Source organism: Scatophagus argus, chromosome 20, assembly GCF_020382885.2.
Source record: "Scatophagus argus isolate fScaArg1 chromosome 20, fScaArg1.pri, whole genome shotgun sequence".
NCBI classification, from domain to species: domain Eukaryota; kingdom Metazoa; phylum Chordata; class Actinopteri; family Scatophagidae; genus Scatophagus; species Scatophagus argus.
Genome location: NC_058512.1, coordinates 1,420,215 through 1,443,971, shown reverse-complemented (window position 1 = coordinate 1,443,971; position 23,757 = coordinate 1,420,215). Strand labels below are relative to the sequence as shown.

Here is a 23,757-nt window from a genome sequence, read left to right as displayed (position 1 = left end):
AGGTGTTTAAACAACAAATCATTCATGTAATTTTCAGGAACTGACAACAGCTTCAGGTGCTTTGAAACTTTTTAACCCTTGGGCTGCGCTAAGTTAGCTGTTTCCTCTCCTTTCACTCTTTTAACAAAGCTCAAGAGTTCAGCTGAGTTGAGCTGTTCCTTCAACCTGTGCTTCGCATGTGAATTTGTTAAACTTTGTGGTTGCAGGGTTAAGCATTGAATATTTAAAAGGCTTTGCCGCACAATAACTTGATGGAATTTAATGGACAACAGACATTTCCCTGCATGTCTTCACACTGATTCACACCCGTGATGTTAACCCTGTCTTATCACAAATGTACGTATTGTGTGTGTGTGTGTGTGTGTCTGACTCTCCAAGCCAGGGATTAATTCATATGCTTGGCACTTAATACAATGTGAAATACATTTTATTGTATATGTAAATGGCATTGTTCAAGCTGTGCAAGGAACAGACAAAGAGGACGTTTGTTTGTGTTTCAGTGGACTGAAGACACAGAGATGAAGAGATTAAGACGATTGTAGCAGCTCACTGTGGGTGAGCGACTTAGCTCAGATGTTAAAGCTGCTAGCATGTATTCTACCTATTTTTTATCCCTGTATATGCAGTGAAATGCTGAAATGATTTACATGACTGTAAAGATGAATTATTTTGCTGATGATGCAGTGATTTATTTGGGACTGTTGTACAAGCTGAAGTTAGCACTGAGAGGAAAACACTTTAAACTTTGAGTGAGTTATGTAGCATAAGTCTGAAAAGGCGACTCTTCCAAAGCATTTCTCCTTTTGTGGGATGAAAATGGGGAGTTTGATTAACAACCGACGGGGCCCCCAGAAGCCCCAGGTTCACTGAGTGTCGGCTGGTTTGTGGTAATTTGATTTATTTAAGACATGACCAGGCATATGCACCACTAAGGCCCAACTGTTGAAGAGGTGAAGGAGGTTTATTTTCTTACTTTGCGGAGTGTCAAAATCTAGCATTATTACAATTTTGTGCTTGCATGTTGCAAAAAAATATTTGTGCTTTACCAAATGACCACACAGCAAACCTGGGGCCAGCCAGTATTCCAGCACAGGAATACCACACACAGCAGTGCACAGAGACTGGGAGGAATGGGGGTTGGGGGGGCCACTGTTAATCCCCCCACCACCAGGTAAATCCGGCCATGGAGAAGGTCTCTGTGAAAAATGTAGATTTCTTTAAGCAGGACCAAGAAAAACCTACTAATTAAATGAAAACATGTAGTTGTCATCGCCTTACCCTCTTATCTGGAGAAAATTTAGACCTGCCTGCTGGTTCATATAGGTCTCATGTAGCAATTGGTCTTATACTGGTTTCCAGTGAAGCCACTGGTTGGCTGTGTGACTACCAGTTTGTGTACTGGGAAAATGTGAAAACATTTGTTCTACTTATTAATGTTGTATTTATTGTAAACGTTGTATTTATTTATTTATTCATTTATTTATTGTTCTAGGTGTGCACCTGAAGGTGTGGTTCTGAAACGGGCTTCCAGCTGTAAGACGCAGCTTTAATGGGTCACTTTTACCCAGAATCACTGTGTTCAGATCCCTGAGTGCTGTTTGTGTTATATTAATGTAAATACTCGAGGGCATTCGTGTGTTGCTGAAAGAGATGCTGAAAATAGTCTATTTATTAACGAGAGGTGAGATGTCATTTCAAGTTTTATTTCCATTGTTTTGCTAGGAAAGCATTAAATAGCAATAAACATTGCACAGAGTCGACCTCAAATAATATTTTACTCCTCCTATCTCTGCAGCTTCCTTCAGTTTTTGTTTTTTTTTTGTCATTTAAAGTTTTTTTCCTCAGCCAAAGTCCTTGTTTCTCCTTTCCCATCCTCCCACTTTCCTGTCATCCTTTGCCCTCCCGTTTATCTCACCCCTTTTTTCTTTTCTCCTCCCACTCACTTTTCACTCCTTTTTCCTCATATTTTTCATCCTGTCCTTATCTCAGCTCCTCTCCCACTGCTCAAAAGTATTGAAATTCCTCCAGCTTTGACTGCCGGTCTGATCTGCTAAGCCGTTTTTATTGTTCAGACGTTTTTCTGTCGTGGGACTGGAGCAGGGGAGCTTATCAGCAGCTCCTGTGCTGTTGTTTTTAGCCCTGCAGTGGTGTGATGATTAGACTTGTGTGAAGGTTAAATATTTTCTGCTGCCGGGTTCTCAGGCCACTGACTTTTCCACACTGTGTATCATTCACGAGTGGATTGTTTGAACAAAGGCGAAAAACATTGTGACCCACAACACGTTTTTGCATAAATTATCACCCTGCTCAGATAGGCCTCTTTGTATGCAGAGACATCAGGCAGTGTTGAGATAATTCAAGGACCCGGAATACAAAAATACCTGTAGGTAAGCATTTCAAGAAGTCCGAGCACTTTCGTCTTGGATTCATAAACTCTGATATGGAAGTAAAGTTAATTCCCCTCTTTGTTTCCCCAGGATATGCACACCACATACAGAATACCTGTTTGGCAGGTTTTAATATTCACACATGACTGTAATATGTTTGACTCGGTGGAAGTTTCTTTCTTTTGTTTCAGTGGCTGAACAAAGATGGAGGAGCACCTCCAAACATGGATTTAAAGCAATGTGTACATACTGTTTTATAACTACTGTAAGGCATTTAAAGAAATCTATGAGGTTATGAATAAACCTGAGATATATTTCTCTACAGAAAACGTGTCTCTGTTTCGTTCACTGCCGGACTTCCTTCTGTTCATGTGTTGCAGGGAATTTTAAACTAATCTTGGAAGATACCAACTCAGCTAAATCAAACACATACATACATACATTTGCATTAATTCAGTTAATGGCCCGCAGTGCTGAATGACTTGTTATGAAATGTAACAAAGGTGGGCGTGAGCTCCTTGTTGTTTTCTCGTCTTTTATTGGCTGTGAGCTCACACTGACTGCGGTTTGCTGCCGTTCAGAAGGGGCGGTGCGATAAGAAACACAAACATCCACGATCAGGACCCGGAATGAACCGCGCTGGCCGGGCCTCGCCTATGTGTGCAGAGCCAAAATGGCCGCCACGTAGTTCAGTTGCAGTGCTCGTTTTGTTTGGTTGGCTCGGCCCTGGTGGGCGGGGCCGCTGCGGGGCTACAGTCACATGATCCGCGCACAGCCAGCCTGACCAATTCCAATATGGTGGCCAGCTTGGCAGGTCTACGGTTCCTGTTGATGATATTGTTGTTCTGCGGGATCAGGTACGGCGCCTGCAGCGAGGAAGCTCCGCAGGTCCTGGGGCTTAGACTAGAAGACCCGGCGGGTCTGGTGTGCATGAAGGATCGGATCATCTCGGCGCCTGAAGGAGCCACGTTCAAGCTCCGTCTCTTTGGGACTGATCTGAATGGAAGCTGGCCGTGGGTGGCGTTCGCAGGGGCAGCTGGCGGAGCGGCCGGGGCGGTCGGGGATGCGCCTGACCCGTGCGGGGAGGAGTCCAACCGCCAACAGTCCGCTTTCCAGGTGACGGATGAGTTCACCAAGGACGAGGATTTCAGCGGGCTGATTACGGTGGAGGTCCGGGAGAGCAGCATCTCTGGCAGCAAGCAGACCTTCCACCACCTGTGCGTGCTGAGCGGAGGAAGATGGGCTTCTGCGGGCCCGGACAGACTGCGGGTAAACACCGACAAGGCTCTGCCCGCAGACTACATCCCGCCCTGGGGTCTGGCCGTGCTGATCGTGCTGGTGCTTGTGATGTGCGGCGTGCTGAGGACTGTGAACCTGAGCCTGCTGTGGCTGGACCCCGTGGAGCTTTACGTCCTGCACAGCTGCGGATCCGAGGAGGAGAAGCGGGCCGCCAAGCGCCTGGAGCCAATCAGGAGGAGAGGAAACTTCTTGGTGAGTCTCTGGAAACACGTGACAGCAGGCTGACACTGAGATGACGCTCCAGTTTCTGTCTCCGTTATTGCCGTTTTTGTCTTTTCCGCACCACAGACGTGTTCTCTGCTGTTCCTGTGCGTCGTGGGACACTCGGTGCTGGGTGTCCTCCTGTACCGGGTCCTGGGCTGCATCGCCTCCGCAGTGTTCACCAGCGGCTTCCTCATCTTCTTCTTGGCTGAGCTGGCGCCCCACATCCTGTGCTCCGGGTATGGGTTTCAGCTGGCGCCGGCTCTGACCTGGCTGGCCCAGGTCTGCATGGTGCTCACCTGCCCGCTGTCCTGCCCGCTGGGGCTGATCCTGGACCTGGCCCTGAGGAGGGACATCAGCACCTGTGGGATCAGGGAGAGGACCATGGAGATGATCCGCACCAGCGTCAACGACCCGTACAGGTAAAAACCCACAGAGACAGGTAGGCACAGGTGTGATGTGGTCTGTGCGAAGGTCTCACCGCCGTGCTGTCCTGTGTGTGTGTGTGTGTGTGTGCACGCGCAGTGAGTTCGTGAAGGAGGAGTTCAGCCGCGGGATGCTGCGCAGTAAGACGGTGGAGGACATCCTGACCCCGCTGAAGGACTGCTTCATGCTGCCCAGCTCGGCCGTCCTGGACTTCTCCACCATGTCGGAGATCATGCAGAGCGGATACACGAGAGTGCCCATATACGAGGAGGAGAGGTGGGTGCGGAAACGCGGCTCTTTCAAAGTAAAGGCGCTAGCTGGTTGATGTCCAAACCTCCGGACAGAGTTGTTGTCCGGAGGTTTGGACCAGCGGGCTCGGGGGGAGTTTGATTGATTTGGTAAAATGTCAGATTCACGGATCATTAAAAAACAAACCTAAATGATGTGATTGCTTGTTGGTGTGGTGTTCTCATGCCTTTAAATGACAGTTTGTAAAGGTGAAGCAGCTCCTGATGACATGCTGAAATATTTAGAATAACCACACTTATTTTCTAAAAAAGCCAAACTTTAAATCAGCTCTGACTTCTCTGAGACGTCTTTCGAGCTGATTATTTTCATGATCAGTTCCTCTGTGGAGCAAATGTTCAGAAGGTTTGAAAATAAATCAGATGTTTCAACCAGATTTAAAAAAACCAAAAAGTTTCTACCTTACAAAAATCAGTTTTTTCATTAGACTTTAATGTTTCAGTTTAAAGTCACTGGACGGTTCAGTTCACTCCTGAAACCAGCACTGCGGCGTTTAGGAACAGCTTGGTGCCAACTGGACAAATTACTAACGTGTGTTAATTAACTAACTAATTAACGTGTGTGTCAGTTATTTCGTGAACTTGTCTTGTAAGGTGGAAACGGCAGGTTAAACGGCCTGTTGGGCGCTGCAGCCTGCCTGCACACCGCGGCTCAGCCACAGAGAGGGAACCTGTCAGCGTCTGAACCTCACGCTGCAGCGACACATACAGACGTATTTGCTTCCTCTGCTGCTTGGTTTACGTGTCCAATCGTGTTCCAGGTCCAACATTGTGGAAATCCTTTACGTGAAGGACTTGGCTCTGGTGGACCCCGAAGACTGCACCCCCATGACGACCATCACCAAGTTCTACAATCACCCGCTGCACTTCGTCTTCAACGACACCAAGCTGGACGCCATGTTGGAGGAGTTCAAGAAAGGTGAGCCGAGCGAGATCAGGGCGGCCGCGTGGTCTGGGTTTAGTTTGTTCCACCAGCAGCACCGTAATGTGCCACAGAACTGCCAGGTGAGACTTTAGTGCTGACACCCAGCGGCGTGTGCAGCTCTTGAAGAATCTTCAAAAGCATCAAATACGGACTTGATAAAGCATCCCAGCCCGTCGTGCTTCTCATACTGATTTGCTGGCGAAACGGGCTTTAAATCTGATTGTACTGGCGTTTAAGTGGGCGAACCTGCAGAGTCGTGGTCGACCACCAGCGGAGCGAAGTGAAAACATCACGCTCGGCTCTTCTGCTCTCTGAGAGACGCTTCAAAGTGACGGCTAACAGTTCGTCTCATGCATGTAGTGACAGGCAGAGACAATCCTGCGAAGATATGACGCTCAGAGAAATGCATCGAGAGCTTTTCCTGCTGCTCGTCTGTTCTGACTTGCTGCCGTCTCACACATTTATTACTTTGACATATGACATATACGTGACTAGAAAAGCTGGGATCGCCGTGGAAACCGGATCTGTATCAGACTATTAAAGGGTCAGTTCACAGTAGTTTCTGTCCAGCAGTCCAGGCAGTTTGGGTTTGATACCCTTTTTAAATACTTGCTTGTAAACTAAAATTTTGCCTTGAGAAGATTTAAAACCTGATCACCGTCTGTCCTTTGAACTATGCAGAACAATGAAAAAGTCAACATCTTTTGCCATTTCTCCAGAAATCACTGAACTTATGGGCAACAACTTTAGTCCTGCCAATGTTTGAGCACATTTTGGTAAATTAGCATTAAAAGTGTGCCGATTGGCTGTTGTGACTTCCTGTTTGCAGTGTTCTGTTGGATGTCCACATAACTATCACTGGAATACTTTGAAGCTAAAGAAAAGTAAAAATATGACAATTCTAAGTGAAGTTCTGCACCTCTAAAAAGCACCTTTGTCCTCTGATTTGTGATCAGATATGTGGACGTTTTTTCAAACAGGACACAGGAAATAATGAAGTGATTAATAATTCATGATAATGAAATCACACGTACTGAAGACCTTTGGACCTTTCCTCTGTCAGGTAATTCTCACATGGCCATCGTCCAGAAGGTCAACAACGAGGGGGAGGGAGATCCTTTCTACGAGGTGCTGGGGTTGGTCACCTTGGAGGACGTCATCGAGGAGATCATCAAATCAGAGATCCTGGATGAGTCTGACGGCTACTGTAAGTTTCTGTAAGCGTGCTTTTTGCTTTTAACGCCTGATGTCTTTATTAATACTTTGCCCACGTCCTCCTGCAGTGGACAGGAAGGTGAAGCGTCCCCTCCCGCCGCTGGAGATCCCGCTGGAGCCCCGCAGCGTCCACGAGGAGTTTTCTCTTTTCAAACCTCCCGAAGGAGAACCCAAGATCCGAACTTCACCGCAACTCCTGCTGGCTACACACCGCTTCCTGTCCAGAGGTGTGTGCGTGTGCGTGTGTGTGTGTGACTGATTATCTGTCTCTCTTCACTTGCATGCACACGTGGATGAGACAAACCAGACAAAATGAGGTTGTGGTTGACCTTCTAGCCCGGGCTGTTTAAATAAGTCACAGTTTAACACCTGACGGGATGATTCTGTCGCTGCCAGCGGAGGAGTTGAGGCTCGGTGTTGACGGGTTCGTGTCTGAGGCAGCAGTCCGACAAACTGAAATCGAAGCGCTGCGGGTCGTTTGAGGTCAACAGTCCAGACGTATCTGATCCGCTGTGTATCTGACCTTTGACCCCTGCAGAAGTGGAGCACTTCAGCCCCGCACGTGTGTCCGAGAAGGTCTTGTTCCACCTGCTGCGTCACCCCAGCGTCAACCAGGAAGTGCACTTTGACCCGAGCAACCGGCTGAGCGCCAGTCACTACCTGTACACACGAAACCACCCGGTGGACTACTTCATCCTGCTGCTGCAGGTACGTTGCACGCGTCTGCCTCACCTGTGGGCGGCGAGTCACTTGTTTTTGTTACTGACATGGGGCTCTGCAGTATTAGTGTTATTAAAAAATATATTTCAGGTTCACGCCCTGCTGCTTTCATTCCTACAGGGCGTCACTGTAACACCTGACCGATACGTGTGTGAACCCTTCTGATACTTTCTGTTATCGTACTGTGAAAAACTCAAACGGCTGCGACCCTCGACTGAAGGACGTCAGTCGTGAGATTTGAGCAGGGACTCTTCACGGGGTAAAACGTGATGGTTAAATGCTAAATAGTTCAAAGTCCCGAGTGTGTTTCATTACAGAGGAGCAGTACGTGTCAGAATAAGATGTGAGTCACATCTTAGAACAGTTTTAACTCTTCTTACAAAACCGTTTTGTAACTGGATGCTGTTTATTTTTGTGGCCCTCAGACAGCCTGAGTCCACCAGTGCAGGACGCAGTCTGACCCGTCTGTGCTTGTCAAACCGGGGTTTGAAACAGGATGTTCATGTTGCTAAAATGACGGACAAACTGTAGCTGACTTAACTTTACTGTGGTCCCAAAGAACTGCAGTATGAGGAGAAATACTGCATGTGAATACTCACAGAAAGTTCAGGCAGTTTGAGTGGAGTCTTTGGCAGTTTGTAGTTTTATTTGACAGAAACTAATTTAAGAGACAACTTGAAAGTGTCGATGCTTCCTGTGCGTTCGTCCTCAGGGCCGAGTGGAGGTCGAGATCGGCAAAGAGGGGCTCAAGTTTGAGAACGGGGCGTTCACATACTACGGCGTGTCTGCTCTCACGCTGCCATCTTCAGGTGAGTCCGAGAACTGCAGCGAGGCCTCACATCGGAAGAGACTGCACACTAAGCTCATGCAAACACTGCAGGTCACCTCTGTGGGAGCATCACGCCACCTGCTGGCAGTATTTGGAGCTGATTCTTTGACGGGTTAATTAGTGGTGGAAAATGTTCCTGCACTCCAGTTAGTCTAGACGACAGAAAACACAAAAGATGAAGTCAGTTACTGTAAAATGACTTCTGAAGCAGCAGCATGGCTGAGGCTTGCAGGATTGTGCTGACAGAGTGTGTGTGTGTGTGTGTGTGTGCTTGTGTTTGCAGTGCACCAGTCTCCAGCGTCCACCCAGCGTCACTCCCCCAGGGACCCCTTTGAGTCAGCGGAAGCCACGAGCCCGTCCAGCTACTGTCCCGACTACACTGTCCGAGCCCTGACCGACCTGCAGCTCATACGGGTGTGTGTGTGTGCGTTCTCTGTGACAGCTGACACACATCAGTAAAACACTGGCGCTGACTTTGACTGTTTTCACTGTTTGTGAACGGCAGGTGACTCGCCTGCAGTATCTGAACGCCCTCATGGCTTCGCGGGTCGGCCAGAGTCCAGATCCTCCTGAGATTAAGATCCTGCCCAACAGTCAGACCAAGCTGCTCAACGACAGAAACACCACACAAGGTAGCCGAGCTGGCCGAGCTTTAACTCTCACGCTGTGCCGTCCTGTTTGCCTTCAGCCAAACTAAAATAATCTTCTCTTTCTCTTTCTCTTCCTGCCTCCGTGTCTCCTCTGGCTCGTCCAGAGTTCCCTGTAAACTTTTCCTTCTTTGATACCATTGAGAACTACTGTTAGTATGTTTTGCATGAGGTAAATGGAATGCACACATGTGTCTTCACACACACACACACACACACACACACAGTAGCCAGGATGCTCGTGTGTGTGCGTGGCTTTTCCCTGGACTCACTTGTCTCTCCTCGGTATGTAAACTCTCACAGTTCTGGTCCGTCTCTGTCCTCTCAGAGACAGAGTCTGATTCACCAGGTCACTTCCTGTCCAGGATGTGTGACATCACGCCTGGTGGGAAAAGAAAAAGATGGCACAACAGAGACGAGAAACAGTCTGCAAAATGTAAAAGTGCACAGATGTTTAACATTTCTTCACAGCGCCCCCTAGAGAGCGAGACAGCCAACCCCGTTCTCCCACATCATCCTGAGACACATCACTTCCTCACTGATTGAAAATTTAAATTTAAATGACCTACACTTGACCAGCATGTGAGTGTTTATGTCCACGTAATGTGTTTGGCTGGATGATTTTTAGTTATTAGAGTTGTTAAAAAAGTTTTGAATTTAATCTTCCTGCTTCTGGAGCAGAACGTGGAAGATCTGAAAATGTCTGGGAAAGTTCCCTGCAAAATGTCAACTTGAAGTAGCACTGAAAAGCTTAAACAAAAGGCTCCACGTGTTGTAAAAAACATCTGGTTTTCAGTTTGAAAATGTCCTGACATTTCGCTAAAAAAAAAAATGTCCTAATGGCTCGTTAAAAATCTAATTATATGAAACGTGTTGCGAAAACGTCGTGAAAACGTCTGAAATGTACAAACTTCACGTGTTCGTGCTTTGCAGAAACGTACGGTTTCAACTTTTCACCCGTTTCGTAAGAACTCCGGCTCTTCTTCGTCGCTCTTGTGCCACCTTCTGTGTCGTTTCCTGTCTCTTCGTGCCTTGTGTCGCTTTAACATCCTGTGTGATGTCATCATCCCCCGCTCACCCCAGCTCTCCTCTCATTGGTCGGGTTTCGCAGGTGGCAGTAGAGCCCAGGAGAGCTTCACAGAAGAGGAGGCTCATGGGTAATGCGACTCTGTCTTCCCGCTGTGAAAGACCTGCTCCAACCAAGTAGAGATTATTGATCTTTGTTTTGTTTTTTATCGATGAATCATCTATGGCTGGAACGTCATTATCGGACGAGACTGGAGTGAGAGTGATCTTATCTGTTCTGTGGAGCCACACTTCTCATCTCCATCCTCATTCCTTTACGTGCTTTTCATTGAAATTATTATTTCATGTTGTTTTATACATTTTGGACTATACATGTGTATATATATATTATATATAAATGCATTTTATTTTAATTTGGCGGTGCCTTTCTTCCAGGTTTAGCCTTCCATTCTAAACTCTGCATTGCCATCCCTCGCTTTTCGTCTGTCTGGGTGCCAAAGCTACGTGTGTGTGTGTGTGTGTGTGTGTGTGTGTGTGTGTGTGTGTGATGAAGCATCCGTCCGTTTGAGACACTAAAAACACATACGTTATTTGCACATTAAATTTGTGCACTGTTGATGGCGTGAAACTATTTTACAAGCTGTAAGGTACGTCCAGATTTTTCTACCCTCGCATGACGCTGCGAGGTGTGTGTGTGCGCGTGTGTGTGTGTGCGCGTAGCTGAAAACTACAATTTCAGCATTGATTTCAGAAGCTGATGGTTAGTTTGTCCTGAAACATTCAAGTTAGACAGTAGAGGACGTCCACAGCGGCGCAGGTTGTAACCAAAGTGATAAAATATTAAACTGCTAACAAAGTGATAGTTTTTTATTGTTGCAGCTCAAAAAGGCTTCAAGCTCTGACACTCAGAGTGGTTGTAAGTAGACGGAAAAGGAAGGAGAAAGAATCGGCATCTATTTTGATAATCATAATAATAATAATAATTATTATTTTAGATTTCTCAGCTGATTTGCTGCTGTTTTTTTGGTCGTTTGTGATAAACTGAAAATCCGTGGGTCAAAGCAAACATTTCAAGTCGTCATCAAATTTTCTCTTTTGTCAGTTCAGTTTGACTTCCAATTTTAAGGTCACAATTCGATTAAATTAATTAAATTGTAAAGGTCAACAGTTCATTTTTTTATGTCCTGACAACCATCATTTACGTTTTCAAATTCTTCATTTCCCTCTTCATTGCCCTCATGATATCAGGTATAACTGCTGTGTTTCTACAGGAATGTCCCACAGTCAGGAGTTTAATTCGTTTATTTAAAACGTCTTTAATATTTCACCACAACAACAAGTCTCTGAATTCAACTGCTTTTGAGTTTAATGATTTGAAATCAATCTTCTGATCTCGAGTTCAACACCCTGACTTTTTCTTGACTTTACGTGAGCCAGATGATTAATGATTAGAAAATAATCTGACGAAAGCAGTTTTTACTTTGCAGCTCTCTTTGCAATCCGACACATTTCAGTGCCAAAGTGAAGTTTACGTGCTGGTTGTGTATTTTTACCAAACAGTATCTCAGAGTCGACTTTACATTTTTACACGACTAACATTTGAGAACTTTGGTTTCTTTGATGAAATGGGGAAAAATGGTCAGACAGTCGTGAAAGAAAATTTTCACTATTTTCTGACATTTTATAGACTATTTGTGAAGAAAATAATAAGCTGATTCATCCATCCATCCATTAGCTGTAACAACCACTTATCCCTGATGAGAAAAATTAATTATTAGTTGCATGTTTGTATTTTTTAAAAAAGGCGTCAGTTCAATTCAGTAATTTTTCATTCACTGGTTCCCACGTCTGTGACGATTGGCCGCTTTACGTCTCTGTAACCTGAAAACAAAACATTTCAAAAATCACTTTGGGCTTTAGGAGATTTTGACGGGTGTTTTTCATTCTATTCTTACTTTTTATAGACTAAATCAGTTATACAGGTTCATTTTTTTAAAAAGTTCAGAAATTTTTTATCAAACTAACGGGGGAATACAGTGCATTTTCTGAGGTCTATTTTGAGCGGCGGATGAATCCACATTTTGTGCTTTAGTGAGTATTTGAGGCAGCAGGATGGTGTGTGTGTGTGTGTTTGTGTTTGTGTGTGTGTTGCTCACTGCTGTGGCACAAAGGAAGAGGATGTGTTCATGGTGACATGCTTTGACCTTTGAGGGGACCCCAGAGAGGCCCAGCAGAGGGCGCTATGACACCTGATCTCAGTGTGTAACTGGAAGTCAGATTCTTCCTGTAGTTAAACATCCAGCAGTTTGTTATCCTGTCTGTAATTTCACACATTTGAGTCCTGTCAACATTCCACTGTATGTTCACGTGTGTTTTAGCCGTCTGTTTATGGATCTGTGTGTGTTACGGTATTTCACTAGTTACATGTCAACAAGCTAGCAGCCAGTTTTCACGTTAGCTCCATTAGCTTCCATGTTGTGTCGATAACCTAACATGCATTTTAAGCATCTGCCAGTCGTTGTTGCATGTGTGTTAACATGTGGATTAAGTCTGAAACCCCGCCCCCCCTTCTCTGTGTATCGATGTGTTAACCACGAGGAGGGAAATGGTGAGGCCGACGCTCTCCGTGTCGACACGCTAAACACAATCAGTGTTTTTAAAGGATCGGTTTGGATTTGTTCGAGTCTGCTTTAATGCAATACTCACATGCCCAGAGAAGGTTGGAAAACATTTTGGTTTGAGTGTGCAGACAAAGTTAATGTGAGACTTCAGCAGTCTGAGTTGATAAAATGAAGCAAACCTTTGCTGAGTTGCAAAAAAGAAAAAAGAGAAGAAGAAGCAAATTAGGCGCGTTTCCATCAACTGGCTTTCTGGAGGAAGAAGAAGCAGTTTTATCATTTCACTGTTGCTGCCGTTTTTTGGGGCGCACTGACTCTATTGCATTCGTCACTTTAAACGATCAAGTGTTTTCTTCTTTCTGAATGTGTTTTCTCTTTTGTTTTGCTTTTTCCAGTCCAGCACGTCACAAAACAGGACGTCGTTTAGGTTTGAGTTTCGCAGAAAACCTCAAGTACAACTCAGAATTGTAGTTGAGTGCTGAGTAAAATGCATCTTCGAATGAATGTTTGCACGGAAGATGTCCTCACGATTCGTCACGTAAAACTTCGTTTGAACTTCAGGTGGTTTCCTCGCAGTCACTGTGAGGACAGGGACGCACAGACTGCACCCCCTGTGAGGTTTGCATTAAACCAGACTTGAAACCAAACCCTTCGGTTCAGCACCAGCTCTGTTACGTCTCCGTCTCTTTGCCTTGCGGTCCCGCCTGTCTGTCTGATCCATTCAGTGTTATCACTCTCCACCATTTTGCCACATTCCAGGAGGCATTTTTGACTGTGTGATTCTGAGTAAATATTTTTCACCTGTTTTATTTCGTTTTGCTGTATTAAGTTCATTTCTATGGTATTAGAAGACTGAATGTAAAAAGATTCAATCATTACTTTGTGCTTCTTATACTGATTGAGAGATGTGTTGGAGGTGTGTGTTAACACATGACTGCTACTTAGAATATAATTTGAGGATGTAGTTTATAGGTAGTCACGCTCGGATTTCAGGTACAACACTGTTACTACAAGAACTAAACTGTTTAATCAGTTCCTCTTTATGTCGAGGTTACATTTGCATAGAACTTCTCAGTTTTATTTTTATTTTATTATTTTTGGAATGCTGCCAGTTTTGGGTGCATTGAGACTCCATTGCATTTAACACTTTCAATAATCAAGTTTCTTAGGAAATAAACTCGATCCTGTTCTAAACTTGTTACTTCTGTTTGCCTTTTCTGTTCACACAACGTTATTTAGATGTTCTTCACAGACAAACATACAAACAAAAACAGTTTTTAACTGCACGGTGGGTTGGGGCCAAACGTGGGAATGAATATCCTTTAAGTCAGTGATGTGACCTCGTTAGACATTAAGTTCATTTTTTTTCTTCAGCGTTTTGTTCTCCAAAGAGGCTTCATATCTGTTTCGTGTCATGTTAAACATGGTTTAATATGGTTTTCAGATCCTCTTCAATTTATTTCTGTAACTTGTGAATTGAGCCTGACCTGAGCAGTGAAACCAACGAGCAGCACAGTTCAAAGGTTTATTATTACACTTGTACCTGTACACATTGCAGTTCAATGCAGAAGTTTACTTTTGTCATGTTAAGTGTTGTGTGACACTGTCATAGAAGTGTGTTAATTCATGAATATTTTTGTTGTAGTCAAATGCATTATTTCAGACATGTTTCTATTACATTACATTACATTACACTTCACTTTTATACAAAGCGACTTACAGAATCACAAGTTTCTAATATTCTAACCTCATAATATAATCAAGTCAGCACAACAACACTGCTGATGAACACGGTTGAATTTACATATGCATTAATATCTTTCTAGCATTTCAGGTTTTTATATCAAATATAATGTAAAATTATGATACAGTGAACATTAATACATGTTATAATTCAGGGCTGACCAAAGGGTGGTCTGTGGGCCAAAGCAGGCCCACCATGAAGGTTCAGGTTTCATCCTGAAAGGTAAAAAGTGTGGCCACCCCTGCTATAATGAAATTGAATCATTTCAGTGATATGTGAGCACAGATAGCAGTTACAGGTCACAACGTTCTTAAGTTTGGCTGATTTAAAAGCCAGTGGTACTAAATGATGAGCAGTTCATGTTGCAGCAGCCAGAATTCCCATCTCCATTATGTTTCTGCAAAAGCATAAAAGCAACATTTTGAAGTGAAATTTGGGTCCCATATTTTCTTCTTGTGGTTTTTTGTTTTCAGTGTCTTCTTTCTGGTTTTAAGTGTGTCACACTCTACAAAACGTGATGTGAAATGTTTTTCACTGTTGGATGAAGGGAGACTTGTAAAGGTGTAATGTGAAAGTGGGTCGCTTGTGGTTTGAACCCACTGAGAATCGTAAATACCCCCCCAGCTCTGAGAAGCTTTATAGTGGTAGTATTTTAAACAACACTAACTCTTGTTAGCGGTGAACGCACCATGTGGAGCAGCAGCTTCACTTCCTGCTACAGGAAGTGCTGTCCTGCTATAATGGACACTTAGCGATGTTGCACTGCCAAATGTGTAATTTAACTTTCTGCACGGCATACCTGTTTTGCTATGCATAAGTGATACCATCTTGCGGTCATGTAATGGTACAGAAATTATGTTTGTGGTTCTTAAAAAGTCCCGCATCCCTGACGGATAAGCGGTATAGAAAAAGGGATGGTTCTTAAAAAGTACAAGATTGCGCCATACTCCCCCCCCCCAAATCTTCTTTAAAAGTGACTGATTTAAATACCATGATCCCCTCCAATCTCAGGAAGGCAGGAGACACATATTCAATAAACACAATACATAAGAGATCAGAAAGTCAAGTCTTTTCGCAGGACATTTGTTACTGAAATTCGTTTTATTCAGCAGCATTTAACTACAGCACCGCCATGACTAATGCTAAGCCCTGACTGACTCAGTTTTAGTTTGTAATACATGCTGGCAGTCTGTTTGGTAACAGCCAAATAATTGGAGAAGGTGAAAGCTTTGGTCAATGTCAGACTCAGAGCGAGAGGCTGTTGCTATTTCCTGAAGTACCAGTGTAGACGTGATATACCAAACAAGAAACAATTAGTACAAAAGTTTCCAGCGTTGGACAAACCCAGCCTGACACATTTTTTCCGGTCTTTTTAACAGGGATTGTATTTGCTACCGTGAGCAATGAGTCAAATTTCACATTAATACATGAACATTTACACGCCAGATTCTACAAAAATGTGACTTTGATGAGAGAAAGCAGGAAGAACATTTAAGTCACTCTTTGCCAGCTAAAAAGTGGACCATGGATACCATTGACTGGCACTAAGTGCACTTTATCTATTTTGCTTTGTGTTTTATATCTTTATATTTGTGTTCATTTTTTTCTTTTTTTTGTGCTATTTATACGTGTGCCTTTAGGCCGAGAATCTTTACAAAATTTCGTTATGCTCGCATAATGACAATAAAGATTCTTGAATCTTGAATCTTGACAAAGAAATGCGTAACTCAGCTGTTTCTTCCTAATCTCTGAAACATTACACTCAAAAACATAATGCTAAAATATCTTCCTGTTGGCTGTTCAGATGTGTTTTTCTTGTTGTCCATGAGCTGGACACACCAAGTATACCCATGCACTGTCATCTAATAAATTATAAAAAAATTATTTTCGGTGTGTGTGTCCAGACTTGTATTACTCACATTGTGGGGACATACAGCTGTGTACACACTGTGGGGACTCCTTATGGGGACAAACAAGTCCCCATAATGTAAAACATTAATTTTCAAACTTTTAATGTTAGAATTAGGTTTAGATGGGGGATAAGGGTTAAGTTTAAGATTGTAGTGATTATGGTTAAGGTAAGAGTAGGTCTCTGGGAAATTTTGTGTGTATGTGTGTGTTCATGTGTGAAAGACCAGCAGAAGTTCCAAAACACATGGAGAGTGGAGGTCAGTGGGAACAGTAGTATTCATCCCCCATACTGACATGAATAGTCGCGTACAAATGACTCTAACCAGCACAAGGAAATCTCAACAACTATTGAATGAATTGTCATGAAACTGTGTACAAACATTCTGGGGTCCCAGGTGACGTGTGCTCATAACTTTGAGGTCCTTTATTTTCCCCATCCTGAGATTTTTGGTCTTAATTTGAATGTTTCAGAAACTATTTGACAGTCAGATATTCATTTCCCCTTTAGAGTTAACTGTAATTGTTGTGGAAATAAATAAACTCTGGTGAGAAGAAAAACAAAGCTGACAAATTGGTGAATATTTTATAAAAAAAGGTCTGAGCAGCAAGAAACAGGATGTATTTATATCTGCACATGACGTGTGACCAGACAGAGAAACCATGTTAGACAGAAAAAGGTAACTAAACAAACGGTGTCTAACATGTCATCAGCGAAGTGAGTGCAGACAAAACAGTTATCAGCATCTGCAAAACTGGTTTTGACCTGCCTTGAGGTTAGGCATTCGAATACTAGGAAGTTATTTATAGTGTGTGGTGTGAGATGAATATGTGCTAAGTGAGCTACTTGTAAGCTACATGATATACAGGAAACAGAAAAAATATTATGTTGAACTGCCTGAGCGTAGCAGTAAATTGACTAAAATAGTAATTTTCCTTCTCAGTAATGAATTTGGTGATCTTCTGATTTTTGATTTTTGAAAACTAATGCCATCCCCATCAGCCTTAGCTAGACTTTGTGTTTACTTCTCATAAAAAATTACCATGCTGACACCCTTAATTAAGTTAGTGATATAATTTCTGCTTAGCATCAGTATATTAGCATTGTGGCTATGTTTACGTTTAGCTCACTTCAGTTCATTTATATAACGCCAAATCACAACAGAATTTATCTCACGACTCTTTGGTTACAGAGCAGATTTAGATCAAACTGATAGGTAATCTTTAATACAGACAGACTCAACATTCCTCCATTAGCACACACTTGGCCACAGTGGTGAGGGGAAAACTGCCTTTTAGAAAGCAGAAACCTCAGAGCAGACCCCCAATCTAGATGGACGACTCAGCTATAGCAAACAACATCACAGAAACTCGTCTTCTAATGTAATTGTTGATTGGAGGAAATTCCCGTGATTTCCACAGCATTGGAGTGGAGACAGACATCTCAAAACTTAAGCATATAAAAACAAAACTACTTATGTAATGACTTCTAAATCTAATCTTTCCAAGTTAAGCGATCTGAGAGAAAACAGCACCTCCTCTCGGCTCTGTGATCAGGCTTTAGAAGATCTGTCCCGTGACAGGACGTCCTTTCAGAGAGGGGACGTCCCCATAGCATGCGCATGTCTCTGGTGGTCTGGTGAGGCGAGGTGTGGGAGGGCTGTTTTTTAGAAGACGAGTCACAGTTGAAAGGATCGAGTCTTAGCGAGGGACTCGCGCTTTTCCTGCTGCCGTTTGACTTTATGGGTTTGTTGGGAGGGGCTTAGCGGAGTGATACGAGAAGAGAGATGTTCAAAGTGTCTTAGAAAGATCAGAAAGATTATAATAATAATAATCAAAAATCAAAGATTATTATTATCAAAGAAAACTCAGATTATAGAATTTTTGCCAGTGACATGAAAAGTGTCACACTGGTAGTGTTTATGGTGATTAACTAACTGTGTGTTTCTGTGATTATCAAAAGGAGTCCACTGCTCTTTTCTTTAGTTCATTTGAATATTTCTTGTTTTGGTTTACAGTTCAATCTGATGTCATTGACATTTTGACAAAAGTTTTAATGACTTTGAACACATTCATAAACCTACCTCACTTGGGAATTTCCCATCAAATATTTTCATGTGACAAGCGTATCTCAACATATATTCAATATTTTCCGTACAAAGGAGGCGTTGAAAGCTGCCCAGGTGGCTGACACAATACTGTCAGCCACCTGTTATTTCATACAACCTGAAGGAGGGGAGGAAGTTTTTTTTCTGGGTCAGATGAGCTCATTTTTCCGGCAGACACGCTAACAACAAACCCACATAACATCATAGCCATCATCGCCACGCAGGGGAGGAGGATTTTTAAATTTTTTTAAAAAAGTGTCTAATTGTTGTAAAAATGTTCCTAAAATTAAATATTAATTTCTCCAAACAGTGGAGGATCTTTTTACAAACTGACAACAGTCTGCAAAAGTCACAGACTCTGGAAAGTTAAAACTGCACAGACAGTCCAGAGCTAATCGGTGCGAACAGTTTGCAGACCTGTTGTTCAACTTGTTAAAGTTTTAGCGTTAGCATTAGCTTATGCTAGCCCGATACAGATGATCAAATCTGCTCGGGACAGCAACAAAATCCACAGCTGTCAACGTGACAGAGGGGGCTTAGCAATCAGTCTATTATGACTTATTTCTTCTCAGACTCAACATGTGTTGTTAGTCCTGTTTCACAAACTGACTACGACAAACAGATGTTAGCTTTCGCAGGAGCCAGAAGCCTTTCTCAGCCAATAATTCTGATATTGAAACCAGCAAAATGGAACCATTTCTGAATGTTCACTGCAGGTTTGACTTATTACATCATCTTAACGTGGGATCAACAGCGCATTTTAATTTTTACTGTGGCTCTTCATGTGGTTTCAAGTGTCAGAGAAAGTTCGTGTGTGAAGCCACAAAAACTGCAACAAGGAAGCTGAGAGTCCACTTATTAGAAACACACTCAGACGCAAACGCTCAGTCAGCCTGCAGGTGATCAACCAGAAACTTCACAGAAATCACAACGACTCTTTAACTTTTCATCAAGACAATGAATGACTTTGATCTGTCTCAAGCTTTAGACGGGTAAGTTAGACTAATATCACATTATTTTCATCATATTATAGTCTCTTTAAATGCTTCCTTTGCTAAATACAGAAATCAGTGAAAAGCTCAGAATCTCGTAAAGGTTAACATAATGTTTAGATAATAGCCGATGAGTTTAGGTATATATATATATATTTTAGTATATAATCTGGGTTGAAGTTACATGTTTAGTAGTCACCAGTGAAGCTGAAAGTGAAGTTCCCGAAAATAATTTGCAACATGCTGAGCATCTGCCTCAGGAAAGGAAACGACTCCAACCCGTCTGGCAGCATGTTTCACTTCTCACTGGAAACTTGCTATACACGTGTTGATGGACAGCACGAAAACAATGAGAAGTAAAACATTAAGTATGACTCAGGAACATTGATAATTATATACTTATTTGATATTTGTTTTCTGTTTTGATTTTCAGCTCAGACAACTTAGATGAGACGAGATTTGAACCCCGCTGCTGTAACATGACGGTAAGGAGAAACACAAGGAGGACGTATGGACCGCTTTCCCTCACGCAGTGCCATGCTTTTCACGTACTGAATGGGACATTTGCTAGATTAATTTACAAAAAAAAACAGCACAACGCTCAAGAGGACACATTTAATTGCTTGTGTTTAATTGCTTTATATATATATAATGAATGTCACAGGATGAGTATGTGAGAGTTAAGCACAGTATGATGTATGATGAGTTACAATGAGTACGCAGGAGTCTGAGAACACAGTGTATGTAGAAATGTGGCTGATAATACACTAAAAGTATGAGTAAGTACTTTTTGTAAAGTGTGCACCACAGCAGTCAGTCGAACATGAAACATTTGTTCCTGTGTATATGAATCCTAAAGATAAAATGGCATCGGTGTTATAACCAACACATAACCAAAATCAGCATCTTCCTCTAATCTCAACCAAAGTGCTTTTGCTGACTCAGATGGGATTTAAACCCCAGATGCTGGTACAACAGTCCCGGACTCCACCGCGGTTTAATTATGCAGAGTTCCGTTCAGTGAAAGAAACAGCTGCTGAGCATTTCCAAAAAATCCCTTTGGGTGCATGTTCACAAATCGTAGAGCTTACATTTAGTGACTATTTCACAAACTGCTGTGATGCTATGTTGGTGTTTGAAAATAAGTGGGAGGCTGAAAATGAGTTACAGTTTCTGTATCCTGAGCTGCAGTTTTATTTTTATTTACACAAAATTCTTCTTCTAGTGCTGCCATGTTGCCTTGGTGTGACTCAGATCAGAAGAAGCACCTGCAGGTCGGACATGATGTGTGGTTTCTCTTCTGTTCTGTGCAGGATGTCAAGGACAAGATCTTCAGACTTGACGAGGGCCTGGACTTGGTGCTTTCCTGCAACCCAATCACCATGCAGAGTGTAGCTAACCTGCTGCTGGCCGTGAACAGGATGAAAAAGTCCCTGCGTCGCAGTGACAGGAAGCTCGGGGATGATGAGCTCTGCTACGTCATCATGGACAGCCTGGTGAACGGTGGGTAATGGCAGGGCGCCTCGCGGCTTCTTTTAACGGATATCCAGACTTAAAGGTGAAAACAGGCGAAAACTTTCATGGTTTCCGTGGTAAATACGATCATATCGTGACTCTGTTGTTTTGATAAGGATGCTCTAATTTAAGCAAACACCCTTAGCCACGCACATTCGCAGGCTGAATGTACAGGTACAAAAGACAAAGCGTGGACACGGCGGCAGTTCGCTCAGACGTTCATGTGAAAGCAGCGAGAGAGGACTGAATACCGTAGAAGAAGAGACGGACATGGAAACAACCCAGGAACCGATGACACAAGTGCCCACCCTGCCATGCATGCAGATTTTTGCGGAAATGGAAATCTAAGCTAAAGGGGATTCGACAACACTGACAGACAACCAAACGAAATGCACAGATTCCTCTCTGGGTTTGAATGTTACGTAACATGAGTGCAGTCATTTGGTTAGACATGTTAATGTGCTAACAGATAATATAGATAACATATCTCTAAATCAAGTGACGCCATGACTTCAGCTCTCAGCTCTATGATACGCTCTGTTCTTATTTTACTCCTCCTTGTCTGAAAGATGTTGACATCTGCCTTTCCACAGAAACGATTGTCAAGACGACCGAGAACTTCTCCACGGGAGAGAAAAGAAATAAATTTGTGCGTGCGAACAGCGCGAAGTTGTGCAATCTGTGCGACATGTTGCAGAAAGACGTCGTCCACGGACCAGAAGAGCACAAACTGCAGGCCATCACGCTGACAGGAGGACAAGCCGAACGCAAAGGTGCGACGATCACGAGTACAGCTCTCATGTACTTGTACTGCACTGTGCACAGCTCACTACTATTCAGAGGCAAATTTAGTGACCGGTAACTTTGCAGATTTATTTCAATAATGCAAAATACAGTCGACAAGATGGTGTAACATTATTGATAAAGATAAAACTTGATAAATCACTGAGGGAAAATTCTGAAGCCACACTGGAAGATAAACTAAACCAAAAACTAAATCTTTACCAGCTTTGACATGAAGGGGATGAACTCACGATGCATTATAATCCAATAACATGATGAACGTTATTGTGAAATGTGCCACCACTCAGGCTTTTGGTACTTTAAGTCTATTTTGATGCCAACTCTCTATAACTTTTGCTTAAGATGTTTACAGTTTAATATCTTTAAATGAACATTCTATCACGTTCTTTGTTGTTTTTTCATCACATCAGTGAATTTTAAACTGTCGAGGTACATGGGCGTCTGCGCCTCTTCCGACAAAGGTCAAACCGTTGTTCTGTCCATCGCCAACAGCAAGTGGCACATTTCCTGCTCCATGAAAGATGGCCGAGCTGTGCTCAACCTCGAGGTGAGCAGGAAGTCACGAGCTGCTACAGATCTTACATAACACACCAGTACATAGAGACAATATATTTAAAATCAGCTTCAGTATCAAAATGCTAATTATTCATAGATACATCAGTGATGATAAGCTAATTGTAAGCTAAAAGTATTTATACATCATGGTATTGTTAAATGTTTAAACTGGTAATTGTGACTTTTTCAACATTTTGACTTTTTATCTCCAAATTTTAAGTGTTTATGTTATAAAATGTTGACTTCATCTCACAATTTCAGTTTTGTAATTTAATTTTTTAATGGCATGAATTTGACTTGCAATTTCTACTTTCATCATAATCATGATTTAATGTATCCAACCTTTCTGACTTTGAGTTCATTATTTTTAATTTTGTATCAAAACATCTTTCACTTTGTTAAACTTTTTAATCTCTCACTATAAGTTAATGTTTTGATTTGTCAGCACCATTGTTATAATTTTAATTTTTTTTCTGGCAGAAAAGTGCTTCCACATATCAAGGACTTTGTCTTTATCTGTCTCGTGGCAGGAATGCAGTGATGAGCAGTTACAAACGATCAGCGACTCTGAAAACATGGACCGGTTCCTCTTCTACAAGAGGACCACTGGAAAATCCCTCACCACCTTTGAGTCCGTTAAGTGCTGTGGTTGGTTCATCAGCACGTCGTATGAGGATGAAAACCAGCCTGTGGAGATGTGTCAAGCTGACGCTGTCGGACGTCTCGCCACCTTCAAACTCACTTAAAAAATACTGCAGGGTTTAAGGCTCTGTGTACTGTTGGAAAGTATCCACACGCACCACTAGATGGAGCAATTGTCTGAGATGTTCCCTGAGCCTGCAGTGATAAATTCTGTGTTTGGTGAGGTGAACATATTAAATGCTAAAAATATACTTTTTTGCTTAAAAATGCTAATTTTATCTTCTTTGATAGAAAATGTTGTAACAGGATATTCCTCAAAACTACTACTGACGTAATCTTACTAAAGTTATTGGCTATTATTTTCCTTAAATTCAATTCATTTCTATATTGTTTATTATCAATATTTGTTTTTTGTGTGTTGATCTGTTTAGCTGAAATAGGTGATTTTTAGTTTTAAAGTGTAATGGAGTAAAAATGCTTTCTTCCTGTAAAATACATGTTAATATTTTCTAAATATTTTTGTGTTTTATGTATGAGATCTGCCATCTAAATATTGTAAGGCTTTAGAGATGTCATTTTGATGTGTTGTTGAATTGTCACCATAGAAATGGAGGGAAAAACCTGAAATTGCTTGGAATTAATATTAAACTGTAGTCTTGATCCCAGGATTTGAATGAACAACAACATCCCTGTTTTTAATCCTTGTTTTTGCACATCCTACATTGGATGTCATCCTATGACTTTGCAGTATTTTCTCCTTTTTGCTCCTCCATTTATCAATTTCAATTTCCCAGTATGAAATTTCTGTGTAATAAATTTACTTTTTAACTTATCATGATTTCCATAATTATGTTAACTCAATAATCATCTACAACCTCCTTGACAGAAGCC

The 23,757-nt window shown here is 42.4% G+C and overlaps 2 protein-coding genes across 3 annotated transcripts; both read left to right on the top strand.

Annotated features, from left to right (window-relative positions):
* The first annotated feature begins 2,778 nt into the window (after positions 1–2,778).
* Positions 2,779–13,792, top strand: LOC124051271 (metal transporter CNNM3). 2 transcript variants are annotated; one of them, XM_046374487.1, is made up of 11 exons: positions 2,779–3,878; positions 3,975–4,309; positions 4,413–4,589; positions 5,380–5,537; positions 6,607–6,750; positions 6,827–6,985; positions 7,297–7,466; positions 8,191–8,287; positions 8,591–8,721; positions 8,813–8,939; positions 9,062–9,126. In XM_046374487.1, the coding sequence occupies exons 1-11, from the start codon at positions 3,183–3,185 to the stop codon at positions 9,109–9,111; spliced, it is 2,244 nt and encodes a 747-aa protein (XP_046230443.1). In that variant the 5' UTR covers positions 2,779–3,182; the 3' UTR covers positions 9,112–9,126. The 2 variants fall into 2 exon arrangements, with proteins under 2 accessions (XP_046230443.1, XP_046230442.1); XM_046374486.1 differs by lacking the exon at positions 9,062–9,126 and adding an exon at positions 10,066–13,792 and having other exon boundaries at positions 2,780–3,878.
* A 4,654-nt stretch (positions 13,793–18,446) lies between these two features.
* On the top strand, positions 18,447–23,544 carry il1b (interleukin 1, beta). Its single transcript, XM_046374523.1, has 6 exons — positions 18,447–19,350; positions 19,784–19,835; positions 20,664–20,853; positions 21,459–21,638; positions 22,080–22,216; positions 22,755–23,544. Exons 1-6 carry the CDS (start codon positions 19,316–19,318, stop codon positions 22,968–22,970), a joined length of 810 nt encoding a protein of 269 aa, XP_046230479.1. The 5' UTR covers positions 18,447–19,315; the 3' UTR covers positions 22,971–23,544.
* The last annotated feature ends 213 nt before the right edge of the window (positions 23,545–23,757 follow it).